The 19590-nt window shown below is 41.3% G+C and overlaps 1 protein-coding gene across 1 annotated transcript in view; it reads left to right on the top strand.

The window, feature by feature from the left end:
• Window positions 1-19590, top strand: part of NME7 (NME/NM23 family member 7) — a 115527-nt gene that overhangs the window by 72479 nt on the left and 23458 nt on the right. Inside the window, exon 11 of the mRNA XM_033093498.1 lies at window positions 8157-8264. Within this exon, the coding sequence (XP_032949389.1) occupies window positions 8157-8264 (108 nt within the window). The remainder of the gene's footprint in view (window positions 1-8156; window positions 8265-19590) is intronic.

The raw sequence follows: 19590 nt of genomic DNA, 5'->3' as shown, positions 1-19590 counted from the left end.
TTTTAATAGTTACCACACTAGATGAGATTATATGTGTATAACTTCTACTTTTGGCTTCACTAGATTTAGGCTTAAAAACAAAAGCCTTTTGAATACATCTGAGTTTGAATACTTCTGAGTTGAATACATTTGCGGTCATCTGAGTTATCCGGTCTTTTTCTAACTTTTGCTCTTCTTTGGGGTCCCGCTAAACTCAAATTCTATGGGTATCACATTTCAGAGTCAAGAATTATGTGTATACTTACTGTAAGCCCTATAAAATCTTTCCTAGTTTGATGGAACTCAGAAGTGGGCCTTTCAGAATTCTCAACAAGCAATGGACCTGAGAATTATCAATAAGCAATGAACCTGAGAATTATCAATAAACAATGAACCTGAGAATTATCAATAAGCAATGAACCTGAGAATTACCAATAAGCAATGAACCTGAATCCCCAGGCTTCAGGGCAGCCAGGAAACTCATGCTCCTTATCCCCCCCCCCCCATACACTCTTGACCCCCGTTTCCCCACAGAGAGGATGCATTATGCATTCTTCAATGGAGATTACGCATACTTCAGACTTTGATTGCCAGTATTTTTATATCCAAATAGGACTCATTTTTCTGGTTGTGTTGGTAGAAACAGGTCACTTGCTTCCCTCCTGTGAAATTAGGTGCCCAGCGTCATTGGGTGTGAGTCTGCCAGGCCCACGCTTGTTTAGAATGCCTTTCTCCCCGGGCCCGAGTCTCCTTCAGCTCAGTTCCTCACAAGTGAGCTCAGCCAGACTAAATGTGAGGACATCTCTGTTCTTGACGAGTGAAATGAAGCATTGTTAATGCACTGCTTAGTTTCTCTCTAATTACCGAAATAGTCTGTGTTTGTCACCCCCAGCCCTCTGCCCCCAAAAACAAACAAACAAAAATAAGGAAAATTATGGATGAGAACCAAGACCCAACAAAACGAAACTGTTTCTCTACCTGCCAGAAGTAAACACTGCTAACATTTTGTCCTCAGACCAAAATGTATTTTTATGCACATCCTAAAAATGAAATTAAGATCATAAACTATTTACTATTTTGTAACATCCTTATTTAATTAAAAAATATGCTGTGGTCTTTTCTAATGTTATTAAATAGAGTTCCATAACATGGTTATTAAGAGCTGCTAGTATATGGGTTAGTTAACCATTCCCCTACCGTTGCCTAAAAAAAAAAAGTTATGTGCAAGGACATTGCAGAGACCAGATTGGTACATAAATGTTTGCACAAGTTTTTAAAATTATTACCTTAGTGTAAATTACTGCAGATGAAATTTCTGGGCCAAAGACAAATGATGTTCATCCATTTATAATTTGTCTTATTCTTTCTAAAAGTGTAATACTGGGTTTAAGAGACTTAGATTTCAGTGACGACCTGGTTTCCTTTGTAAAATACCTTCTCTAGACAGCATGTCTTATGTTGGTTCCTGAGATGCATTAATATACCAGAGTTACATGATGTTTGGAACCCTAACCTGAGGAAATAGTAATAAAGAGTAGACATGACAATGAGCGACATCTTTTAAGTCTTTTCCCCCTATACAGAGAATTTTATTTGGTATACACACTATTCTCTGAGTCAAGACAACCAAAAAGAAAATATGAAAAGGAAAGCTGGTTAACTGTTTCTGTTATTCTCTGGAGTACTTGGACTAGTAAATCTTGGCAGTCCATTAATTTCTTACACTTAAAAACTAGGTTTTTATCACGTTTTAAAAGTAGAATCAAATATATAATGATTATATTTTGAAAGTACGTAGCTGAATACAGGAGCTCATATTTGACAGCACTTGCTTTAATAAAGGACTCCTTTTGATATAGCTTATTAAATAAATGAAGCAAATGGTCGTATATTTTATGAGTTTAAATAGTTTTATCAAAGTAAATAAACCTTTTACAAAGTGAGATATTTAGTACATGAACATTTGGCAATTTTTTGATTTTTAAACATTCACTGTTTAAGAATAAAACAAATGGGCTTGTAGTTATATATCTGCATATAATGCAGCCAAAGGGACCTGGACTGTTGGAAAGCAGAGGCCTAATATCTCTACCCGGTCATCAGCTAGGGTAATGACGTGTACACATGTGGGCATGTTGTGATGTCATCCATTTATTCACTCTTGCACACAATCATCATCGCTGGTACTCAGTCAAGCTTTCATGGACATTCTCCGTGTGCTGGATTTACAACGGTCGTAGTCCTTCTTAGAGGTGCCCAGAAAGGAGCCAGCTATTTCATTATTTTATTTCTGAGCACTGAGCTGTCCGTTTCTTTAGGCGAGTAGAGGAAGTTGGCACAGCAGTTCTTTCTTTTGTCAGGAAGTGGTGGACTGTGCAGCGCAGTTCTTTTCAGGGGAAAGATTGAGAGTCCCTCTTGCGTTCCGCGGTGGTAATGTGACTGTACTTCAATGGTTCAATCTCTTCTCTGTAACACAGTATTTGGTAAAGACAAAAAAGAAACAGGAAAATATTTACCAAGATGTAATGTCATTTTCCTCTATGCTAAGGTTTATTTTCTCAGACTTTTACTCACAGGAATGAGTCCCTGTGGTTTATGCTACACTCTAAAGCCATTTACATAAAAGTGAGCAGAGATTTGCCCAACAATTTACATAGAGGAAAACCAGGGGATCATCATTTTGCCTTTTAAAATAACATCTGTCTGAAACAAGACTTTATTTCAGCCGGTGACTCCTGTTGGCCGAAGTAGCAAGAGCTCAAAAAGAGGCAGTGATTAATTGCGATGGCAAGCAGTGCATTGAAACCTAGTGGGGCGGACAGCGTGGAATTGTCTAAATGTTTCACCTAAAATCGCATTTAATTATGACCCTCTACAAGTTGTACAAATTTACATTGCAGCTAATTCCTTCTTAGTGAAAAGGCAGCGTTCACAAGCCAGACGTGTTAACGACCCTTCCTGTGAACAGTCCACGTGGTCTCCAGAGCCAGTAACACAAATGCGTTCACTGAGATCTCTGGTGGCTCAATGAGATTGATCCATAAGTAGCCGAGTTTAATTTTGCAGATTGCTGTTAAGATTGCTTTTCTGAATCCTGTGCATAGGTTCTAGAAGGATCCTTCAACTTATAGAAAGCAGGCTTTAGACCTCTTCTCCGTTTTCCTTTCCTACTTCCGATTCCTCCCATTGTTTCATTATGTTGTTTTAGTTGCGAATTAGTCTGATCTTGCTTATCTCCCAGGAATATAAAATTGTAACTGCATTAGTTAATCCAAAATTGCATGCAAATGGGAAAGCTGTTTGAAGGTCAGCTTTGGTAAGCTGTTCTTGAAGTACCGGGGAGAGAATTTAGCCCGTACATTTTAATATTACATACAGGACTCGTTACGAAGAGTACCGGTAATGGCTAGAAACAGAAATATCTGCTGTTTTAATGGCCTCATTGGCCTTTCTATATTGGCTTCTATTTATACCCTTGTTGCCTGTGAAATGAGGGCAATAATTATAATACGATTTTCTGTTTTGTTTCACAGGAGTTTTAGGGAGTAAAGACTGAAGCTACTCTAGTTCCTCTTAGTATTTACCACTTATATATATCACTGCTGACCCAGTTATCCTAGAGTTTAGGGAAGACTTTTTTTATTTCAAATTTTCCCAAAATTAAACCTAACGACCAGGTATGATTATCCACCACATGCCACTCATTTTATGAATATTCTCTGTAATTGATCACAACGTTGTCTTTCTTAAAAAGTTCTATAATCAGTAAATTTCACGAATCTCTTCCCAGTTTAACTCATTTCTTAAGTGAAAGGTCATTTTTATTCTTTCGCATCTCTCCGGTATTATGAAGGACTGAAACAGAATGGCTTTCTAAGGAAGCAATTTGTTTGTCTTTGTTTATTTTTTGTCCAGATATATTTTATCGGTCTGATAGACCTATTAGTTAATAAACAGTAATATTCTTTATAACGTACACAACAGGATAATTACTACACTTTCTCTTCTTTGTTTTCAATATTTTGCTAATCACCATTCTACTTAGTGCACTTTTTCCATATCTTACATTTAGAGGTCATTCTTTAAGCCAGAATTCATCGTCCCACTGCAGGATTACCTGAGTGGAATTTTTAATACTTATGATGAGCTGAGCAATAACCAAGCATTCAACTGGATGGGGCTGAGCGGGCAAGGTCATAGTGGAGGGTGAATATGCCAGAAATTTGGTAGAGTTGGAAAGACTGTTTCAAACCCCTCACTTGTACGTACTTCAGTAACTTATAAAAATATATGTTATTAAATGAAAATTGCATGTTGGTACTTTGTGTTGCTTTTTTGTACCTGATAACTCATTTCAGCTTCATCCAGGGCAGGATCTGTGAGTGGTGGGATAGTTTTCTCTGTAGAATACAAGGAGAGGGAGGAGCACGAATCAGTGAGGAACAGTTAGGGACAATCTGCCAGGAAGTGATCTGGGGGCAATTCTCCTGGGTTTCCACATGTAGGATTTCAGTATGTTTGGCTTTTATAGGTGATATTTTACAGTAATCAAAAATAAAATCAATGGATCAATACATTTCCAAAAAAAGAGAGAAGATCCAAAATGAAAGCCTAAATTTTAACAACAGCTATAGAGAAAATACTTATTGTTCTATATCTTTATGCTTCATCATTACCCGTCACCTAAGCATGATATACCAGTAAACATGGCGGGAGAAGAACACAGATAACTTGAGTGACCGCCCCACCCCCACACCCCGACCGCTTCACCTTCATGATCACTGACCTCGAGAGGTCCCGTAGTGCTGCTCAGCGACCCTCTGTCCATTCACGTTCCCGCTCTCTTAAAATGTTTCTCTTACCTTCTTTTCTCTCCTGAGACCTCCAAAGCATCCTCCCCTTCCTTCTCTCAGCTGATGATAACCTTGCCACCTTCTTCACTAGAAAATAGAATCAATCAGAAGAGAACTAGAGGGAACTTGAGAAATGTACCATATCTTGTTTAGGATGATGGTTACGTGAGAGTGGGCGTGTGACAAAATTCATGGGGCAGTACACTTCAAACCAATTCACGTTATGCTACGTAAATCATATCTCAATAAAAATGTAAAAGGGAGAGAGGACTTCCATAAGATCCCACCTCTACGTGTCCCCACCTGCCTGCGACTGGGCCCATACGCTGTCTGCATGCTCAGGGTGACTGTCCCCTGCTCTAGCTGAAGCCAGCTCTGCTCAGGCAGTGCCTCCCGTCACTCCAGCAAGTCTCTCCTTCCTGCTTCCGCAGCTTCTCCCTTTGTTGGATCACTTCCACCAGCGTATGAGTGTGCTATGTGCTATTATTTTTTGACTTGAAAACAACATCCTCTCCCTCTGGGGGAAGAAAAACCTCCCTTGATCACACTCCAGTTACTTCCCCATTTCTCTCCTGCTGAGTTCCTCCAAAGCCTATCTTGGCTTTTCCAGTTCTTCCACTCCTGTTCTCTTTCTCTCTCTCTTTTTAATTTTTATTGGGGAACAGTGTGTTTTTCCAAGACCCATCGGCTCCAAGTCGAGTCACTGTTTTCAAACCAGTTGTAGAGGGTGCAGCTCACCGGCCCATGTAGGAATCGAACCGGAGACCTTGGTGTTATGAGCCCTGCGCTCTAACCACTGAGCCAACAGGCCGCCCCTCCCTTCTCTCTTGAGAGAATCAGTCTCTTGCTCCTCTCCACTCCTCTGAAACTGATGTCAGTGACTCCATATTGATATATTTAGTGTTCAGTTCTCAGTTTTTACCCAACATGATATATCAGCCACACTTGACACTATTGATAACTCTCTGTCCTTGACAGTTTTCTTCACTATCTTCTAGGAAAGGACACTCCTGGATTTCTCCTTACCTAGCTGGTCATTCCTTCTCAGTCTCCTTTGCTTATCTGTACTCATCTCCTTGATTTTTTAATGATATGAAGCCCCTGAGCTTTCTCTCCTTTGTTTGTTAGTATTGCCTTCACGATCTCATCCAACTGATCACTTTAAACACCAGGTATACCAAATATAGGCTATGGACTCCCAAATTGTCATATGCGGGGTGGAGGGCTCCAGTGCACTCGAGACTTATAACCAACCATGTATTTGACATCTTCACTCAGATAGTTAGTTGGCAATGCACACTTACTGCATTCAAAACCAGAGTCTGGGGCACTTGCCCTACCAGATGAAGACCTATTATGAAGTCATAGTAAGACAGTATAGTATAGCTGTAAGACTAGACGAAAAGCCCACTGGAGCTGAATAGCAAACTAAAACAGAACCATACATACATGGAAACCTTACTTATAACAGAGCTACCATTAGAGATGGGTGGGGAAAGTGGGAAATTATTCAATCCACGATACTAGGACAATGAAATATACATGTGGGAAAAATGGAAGTGGATATCTACCTCACATCAGAGTCACAAGCCAGTAAATCTAGGTAGATAAAGAATTTAATGGGAAAGATAGCACTTTAAAGATTTTGGGGGGCAATAGAGTACTGTTACGATCTTAGAGTAGGGAATGATTCCTCAAGAAACAAAACAGCACACGTCATACATGAAAAGATTGATAAACTTAGTTCCATTAAAACTGAGTATTTCTGGTCATCAAAAAGCCTAGTAAAGAAAAGTCAACTATAAGCCACATACTGGGAAATGAAATTTGCATCATATGTAACTGAAGAAAAGTAGAATTTAGAGTATATTAAGAATAGCAATCAAAAAGACAAAGAATAAGCCAGTAGAAAAATCAAGAAAAGACAAGACTAGGCATTTTACAGATGCAAATATATATGACAAGACACTGAACTTCTTTAATAATCAGGGAAATTTGAACTAAGAACACGAGATACCATTTCACACACCCACCAAAATGGCAAAATTAAAAAGTCAGCCAGTATCAAACGCTGGGCTCCGTGTGGAGAGTGGGAACTCTTGTGCACTGATGCTGAGGGCAGACTGTTAGAACCACTAACATAGGAAAAGGGTTTGGCAGTCCTTAGTAAGACTGAATGTGCATGTGCCCTGAGATTCCATAGCAACTCTCATACTTGCTCACCATACCCCGTACAAGGACGCTTGTAGCAGAATTATTTGTGATGGTGTGTGAAAGTGAGAGAGAAAGGGGAAGAGAAAGAGAAAGGGAGAGAGAAAAAGAGAGGGAGAGAAGAAATGAATGTTTGAATGCTCATCAACAGGAAAATGGATAAGGGCAGCTCTGTCACACACTGGAATCTATATAGCAATAAAAACAAATGAACTACAGGATACACATTAAGGTGGAAAAACCTGAAAACCAGTGTTTTAACATTAAACAAAACAAGGGAATCTTTAAGTGAAATTTAGATCAAGGGCTGCTTCTGTGTGGAAATAAGGTTGGGCGGAATGAGGATGGGGACACAGGGGGTTTTGACGTTATAGTAATATTTTAATTCAGCTTAATAATGGGTACACAGGTATTTGTTTTATTTTTAAGTGTTCATATATTTATATATTATATATGTTGTATATTATATATATTATATATATATATATATATATTAAGTACCTGTTTGTATATACGATATATTTCAAAATTAAAATAGGATTTTTGAAAATATTTAACTTAGAATAAAAGAAAGACCAAGTAGGTCATTAATGCTCCCATATCGTTAATTTTTCAACTCTTGTTTCCTTTACCCACAATTTTATGAGTTATTTGTAACTCTTTTCCCCCTAAATGTGAGCTAGTACTAGGCTGATACGACTGTGAAATTAAAAAAAACACAACGCCTTGTAAATCCATGCGATCAAACTAGTTCATCTTAAATCACGTTGTTAGGATCGCTGTTGTCTTTATAAAATACAAGTCTTTCACAGAAATGAACGGGGTCCATATTTTATGTGATTCCCCCAGTCTATTGATAAAAAGAAATGTCGCTATTATTTCCCCTAATGTAGATTACAGTGGAGTTTATGTTGGGCCACAGAAAAAGCCTTACAAGTGACCTGAGAATTTTCCTCAGTTTCCATACATTCCGGCGATTTCTAGGAAAAGTCAGTACTACCAATGTATGCATGTATTTCATAAACAAATAATTCAGGTATTTCATAGAGCTGGTGTTTTTCTTGGGAACCCTGTCTGACTGACTTAATCTGTTTGCAAATGTGTATTTCATAGGAAATTGCCCGGCATTTACGTCCTGGAACTCTCAGAGCCATCTTTGGTAAAACTAAGATCCAGAACGCTGTTCACTGTACCGACCTGCCAGAGGATGGCCTGTTAGAGGTAAGATGTAAACGTCCTATTTGTATTTCAAGCTTGAACATGATCTCCTCAGGTCTGGGGTATCAGAAACCTTTTAATATTCCTGGATTACACTGTGACTTGGCCATCTGATAAGCGTGCTGTGTATATCACTGGAGAGTCTTCAAAGAAGTAAGATATTTTTCTGAGTGGCATATATTATGGTTTAAAAATAATGGCAAAGTAGAAAACTATGGCATTAATTAAATACTGTGAAATTTGTTTCAAAATCAGGTAAAAACACCATTCCCAGAAGTTGCTAGTCATGACAATATATCAATGAAATTAAGAAGTGCAATGTGTAATGTGATCACATTAAAAGTCATAACTGCCACTTATTAACTCTCTTTATATATCAGGTTCTCCCCTGAAAAATGCCTTGTGTAAATTATTTCTTGTAATCTCCACAGCAGCTCTAATAGGAGGGTATTATTATATCTGTTTATTCAGGAAAATGAAATTGAGACTCAGAGAGGTTAAGTAACATTGTCAAATCAAACAGCCAACATAGGACAGAGCCATGTTTTGACCTTTCATCTATTTAAGTGACATAAAATAAGAAACAATGAAAAAATTATAAGAAAATATAAGTGAAAATTGGTCTGGTTTGGGGTTAAGAAAATCATTTCTAGGCGAAAGCAAAGAAACTTGAAAGAAGGGATTGATATTTCATTTTTTTTTTTAATTTTTGTGTGTCCAAAGAAACTAATGAAATGAAAAGACAAAAAATGAATTTAAGGGATTATAGTATAAATGACAAATGATTGATATCCATAATACATATTTATTTTAGTATTGTTTGTTTTAATGTCAAATCTATCAGTCTTTTTTATTTCTACCTTTGAAATCACATAGGAAAGCCTTCCCCATTTTGTTTTCATTTTCTTTCATTGAAATGTTCTATCCATCTAAAACTTATTTTGACATATAAATCTATTCAGGTGTCACAAGTTTGTTTATTAAATCCTTCCTTTCATTATTTCTCATTTATTGGATGCTTATATACACCTGTGCTTTTCTGAACTTTCAATTTTATTCTGTGGGACTGTGCCAGCAAAACGCTATTTTTATTGTTGAAGTTTATTTGTACTTTAAAAAGTTTTCTTTGCTATTCTCTTAAATTTATTCCACTACGTGAACTTTACTTGAGTTTGTCAAATTATTTACCTCACCCCCACAGGATGCAAATGGAACCTTGACTAGGATTACAGTATGTTTATAAATTAATGTGGGGGTGATTTGTCTCAATAGTGAGTCTCTGCATATATGTTAGGCCTCTCCATTTTATACAAGGAGTAGAGTCTTTTTTTTATATGGTTCTTGGGCATAGCCTATGAAATTTATTCTCATCAGTTTTGTTTTCTGCTATAGAGAATGACTTTAAGATTTTCTCCTGTAATCCAAGATGTTAATCTGCTAAAATCTTATCTAAACTGTGTACCCTTGTATGAAATATTGACATACTTGTAAAATGTAAAAATGTAACCATATAAATGTTCATTTTAAATTTTCATCTTTAGCTTGCAACCTGTAGTCTATCTAGGTTTGAATGCAGAGTGTTGTTCAGTGAAATTAAAATATTATTAATCGTGAAATTTATGCCCATTAAAAAATATAAATTTATTTATGCCCATTAAAAAATATAAAATCGTATGCTGCGATTTTACTCATACAGTTTGAAATATATTATTACTGCCTGCATTTTACAAAGCCATTTACTAAATGATGAAAATCTTTCTAAGCTAATTGCACAGGAGATTTAATTGAAAATTAATGAGTGTGTGATTTAGAAAATTAATCAAAAATCTGCAAGTTGGCACTCGAACAAATTTCTCTCCTGTGGCTGATGAGTCATACTTGCTGTGACCTTGGGTAAGTCACTTTTTCTTTCCATGCCTCACTTCTCTCAATAGCATGGAATAAAGAATGCTGATATAACCACGGAATGTTCTCTTAGTTAGGGATTAACTATTTGTAGATTACTTGGCTTTAAATGTTCAAGTATTATAAAAACACTTAAAGGCCAAAAGAGTTATCTGCTCCTAGGTCTTCAAAGTGAAGTTCAGAGTGACACAAAGACAAGCTCCCTGATCAGGGAAGCACTTTGTACTTAGACCTGCTATTCGTTAAGGGGACATTCTTTAGCTGCAGGGTGACCATAGATCTTCTAGCCCAACCCAGGACCTGTTTGAAAGGCAACTCCAATCAGACAAGATGCTAAGACAAAAAGTATGAAGCAGAACTATCACAGGCACACAGGGACTCTGGGCTCCCTGTTGGTATGGCAAGAAGGGAGAGGGCAAACAAGTTCTTTAATCTTTCCCCCATGGGATGTTTACTGAGCTAAGTCTGTGTCAAATGTGTACAGCTCAGGAAGTACGGTGTCAATCTAGATGTGGTCACCAGCCATTATTTTTTCTACTTATTCTTATGACAAACCATTACAGAGTATGTTTTACTTGCTGACATTGTGATAGGATTTCAGAATCAAACGACATTTCCTCTGTCCTCTTTGAGCTCATAATACGTTTTAGAGGTCGAGGATCTTATCAGGAATAGAAATCTGATTTCTTTGGATGCCTCTAATTGTGACACAGCCGCTTGTGTGGTTTATGGGAACAGATGACATCATCTCTAGCACGAGACATTCTAGGATGTTATTTCACTGGTAACATTCCCTGACACTCTGTTGGTTGTAACTATAAAGATTTTAACTTTATGCTGTAAGGAAAGGATTAATGGAAAAAATGTTGAACCTAACTAGCAAAGAAATACTTGTTTTCTGCTAATGGCAAAGAAATTTTAAACTACCAATGCCCATTTCCAGTAAGGCTACTGTATAATGGACATCCTTATCTTGCTGGTGACAGCTAAGGGGCTGTAGATATTACAAGCTATGGTGTTATTCCATACAATTTGTCCCAGAATTCTACTTCTTAGAATCTAACCAAAGGAGGAGGATGGCGCAGGACTGAAAAATGGAAAGTTAACCTGCACAGGTGTTGGTTGCAGGAGTATTTGTGGTAGTTAAAATTGGAAACAGTGTCCAGGTGTAAAGGTCTATCTGATTGATGTTCCCTCCTCTGAGACAGCTTCCAAAGGCACCCATGGTCTGCATGGGAGGTCCCCGAGTGTGTGTTCATAACATCTTCCCTCTGTTATAGTAGCGTAGCCAATAGCAGTTACATTGTTACTACAGCACATTGTCTGTTTGTTTATATCTATTTCCTCTCAACACTGAGTACTCATAGGGAAGAGATTCTGTCTTGTCTGGAATATAAGAAACTCTTCAATAAATCACTTCTGAAGAAAAAGTGGGAAGAGTTTGATTAAATAAGTTATGGTTCATGTACTCAGTGCAAAAGTAGGTAACCTTTTTTTTCTGTCATGATAATGAAGACCTGCCTGTAGCAGTGTTTTCTGGCCTTGGTTGCACATGAGAATCACCTGGGCCATTTTTAAAAGACGGATGCCCAGACCCACCCTCACAGACTATAATTTTTTTTCTTTTGAAATAATTTCACACTTATAGAAACGTTGCAAGTACCATACAAAAACTTTTTTTCATGAACACTGGGATTAAGCTACCAACACAATGCCCCATATCTCTGAACACTTTAGTGTGTATTTTTAACACAAAGGAGCATTCTCCTACACAACCACATCACAAGTCCCCAGATTAGGAACAACACTGATGCGTCACTACCGTCTAATCTTTAAACCCCAGCTGGATTTCTCCAATTGTCTCAATAACGTGTTTTAATAGCAAAGGGATCCAGGTCAGACCCGGGCTTTGCATTTAGTTCTCTCCTTAGCTTCTTTCAATCCAGAAAATGATTTTCCCTGATGTCCGTGACCTGGACACCTTTGCAGAGATTCTGATTTAACTGGTCCATTTATTCCTTTGCTCATCAGAAGCTTGTCTAAGTGGCTTCCACCTTCAGTTCTAACAAGATACTGACATACTTACTTTGCTGGGTGGCGTGTGTCGCTTATGCTAGAAGTCATTTCTTGGCCCCTCATTGTCCAAAATGTGTGACTCCTTTTGGTTCTATCATCCTACATTGTGTGTGCCCTACCCCTCCCCCGCCCCCACCTCCCTCTCCACCTGCGTGGGTCCTCTCACCCATGTCATCGATGGGTCAGTTTTTATATTATCATCACAAAAGTGATACAACCTTCTGAGGGTCAGTTTTACCTCCTCCTTGCTTTATCATCTTTCCCAAAGCTTCACTGAAAAAACAAAAAAAAAAACTATCAACTTTTCTGGCTTTCTCACTACTTCTATAGTTTGCCTTTCTCTGATTATCTCTGGCAGGAACAACCAACACTTTACATATACTGAAATTGAAATCCTCTAAGTTGCCGAGGAGGTATATATAGTAGAAAGTTCAAGTATGTTTGAATTTTGAATTCTCCACACCAAAATGAAACATCAGTCATTTATTCAGATATTCACATTTTTACAAAATTAAAAACATGGCAATGAACAGGACACATGTAGCCCTGCCTTCATGGAACTCACCCTTCTAGATGGTAATCATAGTAGTTGTTATTTAGACTGATGAAAATATGGATCTCCCCTGTTTTTCTTTTCCCAATATTCTCTCACTTGGTTGTATCACTTTTGTGATGGTAATATAAAAATTTAAGAAATATGTTATGTGTTTCATTGTCTATATACTTGATGAAAACAAATCCGAATGTGGGTATATGATCATTTCTGCATTGATTCTTGTTCCAGTACAAAAATTAGTTCCTCAAGCATTAACCAGAAGTAAACATAGGTGTGGAGACCTGGATATCTTTGGCTCTGGTTCGTGTGTCCTCTGCACACACTGACGCTCATTATTTATCTTGAGTTTTCGTTTCTATCTTGAAGGAAGAGTTGTGATCTTTACTGGCCCGCTGTCAAAGAGGGAACAACTTGTTCGAAGACGAGAGCAAACAGCTTTCTCTTAGAGATCTAAAAATAGTTTAGTAAGGCCTGGGCTTTGACCTTGAGGTGGAAAATGGCAAGAGATAAGGCTGGGAAAGTCAGCGAGGGCCTTGTACAGACATATGAAGACATCTGAACTTTATCCAGCTGGCAGTAGGAATGCACATAAATGTTTTACGCAGGGCAGTCCCACAGCCATACCCGTGTTAGAGACCACCCTGGCTGCAGTAAGGAGCACAGATCAAGGGCGGAGGCAGTTTGGAGGCAGGGAGTCCTGGAAGAAGCTCGGGAGGTCATCCAGGGCAAGGTCCTGGTAGCCTGAATTGTATAGCAGGTGGATAGCCAGAAGCAGTGAACTTCAAAAGACATTTAGGAGGGAAGAGCTGACAGCCCTAGAGGCTAATTGGATGCGGAGGATATCTATGGCAGTGAGACGAGTTTGTATCCCCAAGTAAAGATGGTGAGACAGAGACTGCCGTCTTCATCTGCGATACCACAATTCCTGAAAACCAAAGTTTTTTCATAAGTGTGATGGCAAAGCCTAACCTGATCTTCTATATGACTGTATAATTTTTATATAACCCACCTAGTGTATCCGTTCACACTGCCATAGAAATGTTAATGTATTCGATCATGTATTCGAACTTCCCAGACTCCTGGCAGCATTAGGTAACACATAGGATGTGTACTATATCACTAGTCTGCATTTCAGGACATCTGGCACCAGGAGTTCTGAATGAAGGATAGTGGAGAAAGTGTGACGTAGCCACGGAGAAAGAGCGGATCACAGAATGTAGATTTATGGGTGATGTTTAGGTTTCAGTTAATTTGGGAGATTACATATATCCTAATGGATTGTTTTTCTGGTGAACTGTTGGACTGAAGGACAAGGATTCACAGGCAGGTGCATTGAAGGAGGATCATGGAGGCTGTCAGCCAGAGGGAAGTTCTAAATTAGGGAAGGTGTGATGGCAGCAGGCGCTAGCATAAAGGGAGAAAGCACAAAGGGGACAGAGGCCTTCCTAGCCTCTCAGGCAGACAGAGGTCCTTGGGATAACAGAGCAAGCCGTGCTCAGAGGAGATGAATTTAGACTTCAAATGTCAGAGGTGGAGCTTTCTGGGTTCAGGCTGTGGCCTTGGAAGTAGCCATCAGTGTGGAGCGGAGGGTCGGCACCAGTCACCAGAAATGTGTAGGCTCCACTCTTCAGCGACACCTAGGACCGTGGCCACGAGGCAGAGTGGAGAGGAAAATGGTGGCCCAAAGTCAGGCATTTGCAGCCAAGGAGAGAAGTTTACCTGAGAAGTGACAACAACGAGGAGGTGAGAGGATGTGGCCAGCTGGCACAGCCCAGAGTCCAGGGCTCCCACGTGGCTGGGCAGGTGTCGGGGGGACGTCAAGTCGACCAGGGAGGAAGGAGAACACGGCAGAGATGCTTCCCAGGGAGGCCCCAGGGAAGCGGTGCCCTCGGGGAATATCCAGTTCCGTTTAGGGCAGGGAGGCCTGGGGACGAGCTTCAAGTGTCCAGGGAGCTGACTTTGGTCCTGAGGCCCCAGAGGAAACAAGAGGAGCCGTGAGTGCACGGAGGAGGCAGGGGAACCCACAGGATGGAAGAAAACGGGCGACTGGAATGGCCTCCCCCTTGGTGGATGGGGGTGTTACAAGTTCACAATTGCTTTTCCGCTCACTTGTAATAGACACCCTCAAAATAATGTCTTAAAAACCAGGCTTTTCTTTTTCTGGCCCATAACTGGAGGTGTGAAGCAGGAGCCTGGGCCTGGGGCGGCAGCTTTACAAGAGAACCAGCGACCCGGCGCCACGTTCTTGTTCTTCTCAGATGCTGTCAGCGTGTGTTTTTGGCCTCCTGGTCCCAGGGCGATGGGCGGAGCTGTAGTGATCACAGCTGTGCTCCAGGCGTGGAGAAGGGGAAGAGCAGGTGGACAAAGGTGGGGAATGCCAGCTCAGTCAGCACTTTCCGAGGCTTTTCCAGAAGCCCAAAGCTCAACCCTTCTGCTTCCAATTTATTTGCTGGGACTTAGTCCCATGGTTCCCCCACTTCTTCAAGGGGGGCTGGAAAATGTAGTTCTGTTAGTTGAGAACATTGCTCCCTCCAACAAATCATATTTCTGTTGGAAGGAAGAAAGGCAGGATGAGCCCCGGGAAGCGAGCGCGGTACCGGCCCCAGGTGGGCCCCAGGTGGCGGCCTATGTAGGTAGGGACCAGGTCTCCAGCAGCAGTGGCCCCTGCCGTTCCTGCGTGCGCTGCTTCTGAAGCGTTCTCCCCTGAACGCAGCATCTGCATCACCTGAGAACTTGGGCCCCCCCTACACCCAAGCCTCCAGGTGGGTTTGCTGACCTGAAAGTTCGAGAACCACTGCCCCAGAACAGTGGTTCCCAGCTCATGGCGTGCATCGAAATCACCTTGGAGTTTTGCAAATTGCGTGAGCCTGGAGCTCTGTCATGAACACTTTGGTTACGTACCTAGGTCTGGAATGAGCCTCCTGTATCGCTCTCTTTTTTTTTTTATGTTGCAGGCGAGCCTGATATAACTAATACTTAAACCAGCATTTGGAAACAAACCATTGCCCTTCAGAGTGTTTGGAAAACGTTGGTCGCAGTTCTGCTCCTGAGGGCACCTAACCCTGTGGGTGGTCTGGCAAAGGCATTGTTTTGCTTTGAGGATTCACTGAGGATTGGAAACAGCAACAAGCTCTGAAGTGTGAAGGAAGCTGTAGCCTCTCAGTAGATTCTGCAGCCAGGAAGGGAGTCCGCATCTCTGAATGGGGGGGCCGGGGGCTTTGGCCTCTCGGGGAGGAGTTAGCCATGACCTGGTTGATGACCTGGGTTTCTTGGGGGAAGACTCAATGTGCTGGCTGCCCTCGCGCCCTCCCGGGGAGCCCCTAGGGGCCTGGGCTGTGCATGTGTGTGTGTTCACGCATGTGAGCACTGATGCGTGCCGAGGTTAGGCAAGGACAGAGGCCCAGGCCAGTTGCAGCTGGACACAGCCCTTGGGTTCTTCACATGTGCACCCACAGTGTAGCCTGGGCATGTGGGTCCGAGGTGGGCAGGTGCCAAGCCGTCTTTCCTCCCCGCAGGCTGTGTAAGTGCCGGAGGGCCTAGACCTCTCAGACTTTTGGATCCCTGGCTCCTGCCTGGCTCACTGCAGGCGTTTAGTCAGTGTCCGTGAATAAATGCGTAGGGTAGGGGGTGTCACTGATGGGGACACCCCATCCCCCTTTGTCTTTTCATGTGACTGGAACGTCACACCCCAAGGAGGGTGAGCCCCATTTTGAAGCACCACGTCCCACTGGTCCTTCCACTTACTGGCCATCAGCATCTTCTTGCTGACTGTGGAGGCAGGTGAAACCAGAAATACGTGTGTGTGGGAAGTGGATGGTCTGCACAGGTTTTTCTTCCTTCTCAAGCATATTTCAGAAGTCTCTACATTAACCTTGAAAACATGCTGAAAATAGAAGAAGCCGTAGGCTATCAAATTGTAATTCTTTATGGTCCAATTAATATTTCGCCAGAATTGGTTATTTTCCCAGGTAAAGGAATCTGTAAGGAGCAACTTCACGTCCCCTCAATATCCTGTCATACGCGAGCGCGTGTCCCTGCCAGATTATTTGTACCCCAGAAACCCCTCACTCTAGATCAATAATCAGTGCATCTCTATTATTTCCCTTATTTTGCATAGATAAGAGTTTTAATTTTTTATTCAGGACAGTCATGGATCTCTATTAACACAATGCTGGAATAATTTATCCCAAATCGTCACAATACCTGTGTAATTTCTGTCCACACTGATACTGTAAGATCCGTGCACTTATTCTAATGACTGAAACCCCTTGCCACGAAGGGCATTCACAGGTCCGTAGGTCTTTCAGTTACTCAAGTACAGCGCCAGCCCCAGCTTTCTTTAGATTGGGGCTCTGCTCAGTCTGCAAAGCAACCAGCCTAATGACTTAAGGCCTGTGTTGATTTATCCCACTTCATATAGACACAAAAGTGTTCACTGTAAATGCTGGGAAATTAATCTAAATGCCCTATGGAAAAACTGGTTTATTAACAACAATGGCAAATCCATGTAAAGTAAATAGATGAAGAATCACGGAACTAAAACTGACCTGACGGGTCATTTAAGACTCTCCAGGCATTTTTGTCTCAGCACTTTCTCATCTTCCCTGCCTGTTTCCCAGACGTGGTTCTCAAACCTTAGCAACAGCAGAACCCCTGGAGGGCTGGACCCCCTTCCGGTTTTAGATTCCTTAGTTTCTAAGGAGTTCCCAGCACGGAGGGGGGTACCTGGCTTTGAGCCTGATCTCACGTAAGGGACAAAGTGCCCTGTTTAACCTGAGAGATTTATGATTTCACCTAGCATATCTGATAGTGCGTTCACACTACTACCTGCCAAGCCGACCGGGTCCCTTCATTTCCCTGACTCGGAAAGCGTGTGGGGGAAGCTTGTCCTTTGCTCTCTGCAGTTTGACCCTGAACTCTTATCTTTGGTCTGCACACGGCTTCATTTTTAAGCCAGTGACTAAGCACAATCTGAGTTAATAAGTAACTCTCAGGTGACTGATTAAAAGCCGTTAGAGAGGACATAGAAAGGAGCCTTCGCTGACCTAATCGAATTCACCCTCTTTCATTCATAAAATACTGCTGCTACTCCTGCTTTGGTTTCAGAGTAAAAGTTGCTAAACTCACCTCTGTTCTTTGCCCATTAGACAGTTATGGGCATTGCTGTTTTAACAACAGAGAAAACAGAAGCATGTCTAACAGATGGAAAAATACTAGGCCCACTGTTTTCAGAACAAATGTACTGAGAAGATTTTGCAGGCTACGTAAAGCTTTCAAAGAAGCGAAACCTGAAAGGACTTAGTCCTCATACCTCCACTTCCAGCTAATTTTGTGTAAGCAGTTTTCTGTGAGATAATTGTGATAACGGCAGCTATTTCCTGTTCTTTATCCTGAACACACCTTGGACTGTAAAGGTAGCAGCTGGACAACATCTTGCAAGTGTCTTAGCCACAGCAATGTCCACACATTCTTTCCTTGATGCAAGGACAAATGAAATACAAACCACTGTAGGTACTATTTCTTAACCTTGTACTAGACACATGTTCACTTCCTATAGTTAGGAACTGGATACACGTTGGTGACTAAGTTTAAGAAGTTAGCTATGCTGTAACACTGGTCTGTATTAATCCCTTCACGTCATCTGCCTATGAATCTTGTATTTTTATGTGTGTATATGGAGGCAATAGTAACTAGCTTTAGGGGTACTTCCTACGTGTCAGGCATTGTGTGTGTGGTAATGTGTGTACTTCTCAAGGAAGCACATAGCGTGACCCGTTTGCACAGGAGTGATTGAAGCGCAGGCCCTCTCCCAAAATGACAGATTTACACGTTCTCACCTGAGCGTAGCCTGTCGGGGATAGTCGGAAATGTGACGAGTATTATTTCTCCAGAGTTCGCGATAGGATGGTGAGTGAGAGAAGAAAAATTAAGCTTGGGGAAAATACTACACAACATGGAGCCAGAAATCTTGGCCTCCCTCGAAAATAATTAGGATGGTTAGATACTGACTTAACTGTATTTGCTTTTAACTTCTATTTGTATTCCTGAACTTGGCCCCCTCAGTTTTAGATGAGACGTAGAAAATTTTTCCTCACAAGTCTCTCAGTGAGCCGGCCCCTCCCTTAGCAGCAGGGTTTTGGCTGTAGCCTGGGTGAGTTCCTACGTAAGTATTGATACACACGTTCCTTTTTGTTTACTTTATACAGAATGCCCATGTCTTTATACAGAATGCAGTACCCACATTTCTGTGTCATAGTGTGAACACAGGCTAGGAAGTTGGCCTGGGAAAATTACGGCCGATTCTTTGAAAAACCACAGCTTCGTTTATTATTTGAGACGAATGCGCAGCTTTGGGTTTTTTCCTCCCAGTAATATCAAATACTATACGTCTCCACCTCCTGTTTCTCCCAGTCGCGACCATGCTCCCGTATTCCACCATGTGGAGCTCACATCACTTATATTATGCACTGTGTGCCGACAACTGTGCTGGGTACCATTTTTGTTTCTAAGGGTTTTAAAAAATCATTTTTTCCTACATCGTTCAATTTTTTCTGTTTTCCAATTCAGATCAACATGTGTGATGGCTTCCGCCTTTGTCGTGGACCACTGTCTCGTTGGGTGGTTTTCAGTCTGTCTTCACTGCCCCTGTCATTCCATGCGGTCTCCTCCGTCTGTGGTCTCTCCCATGACCACAGTGGTTTGAGTGGCAGTGGGGGGTGGATTCTCAGCGGGGCCGAGGGGGTTAAATACTGTTCTCCTGTGGAAGCTTCTGGTAATGCTTCTGTCCCCTGC

This window comes from Rhinolophus ferrumequinum, chromosome 22 (assembly GCF_004115265.2).
Source record: "Rhinolophus ferrumequinum isolate MPI-CBG mRhiFer1 chromosome 22, mRhiFer1_v1.p, whole genome shotgun sequence".
In the NCBI taxonomy this organism is placed as follows: Eukaryota; Metazoa; Chordata; class Mammalia; order Chiroptera; family Rhinolophidae; genus Rhinolophus; species Rhinolophus ferrumequinum.
The sequence above is the reverse complement of the archived record's forward strand: the minus strand, read 5'-3'. Positions and strand labels throughout refer to the sequence as shown.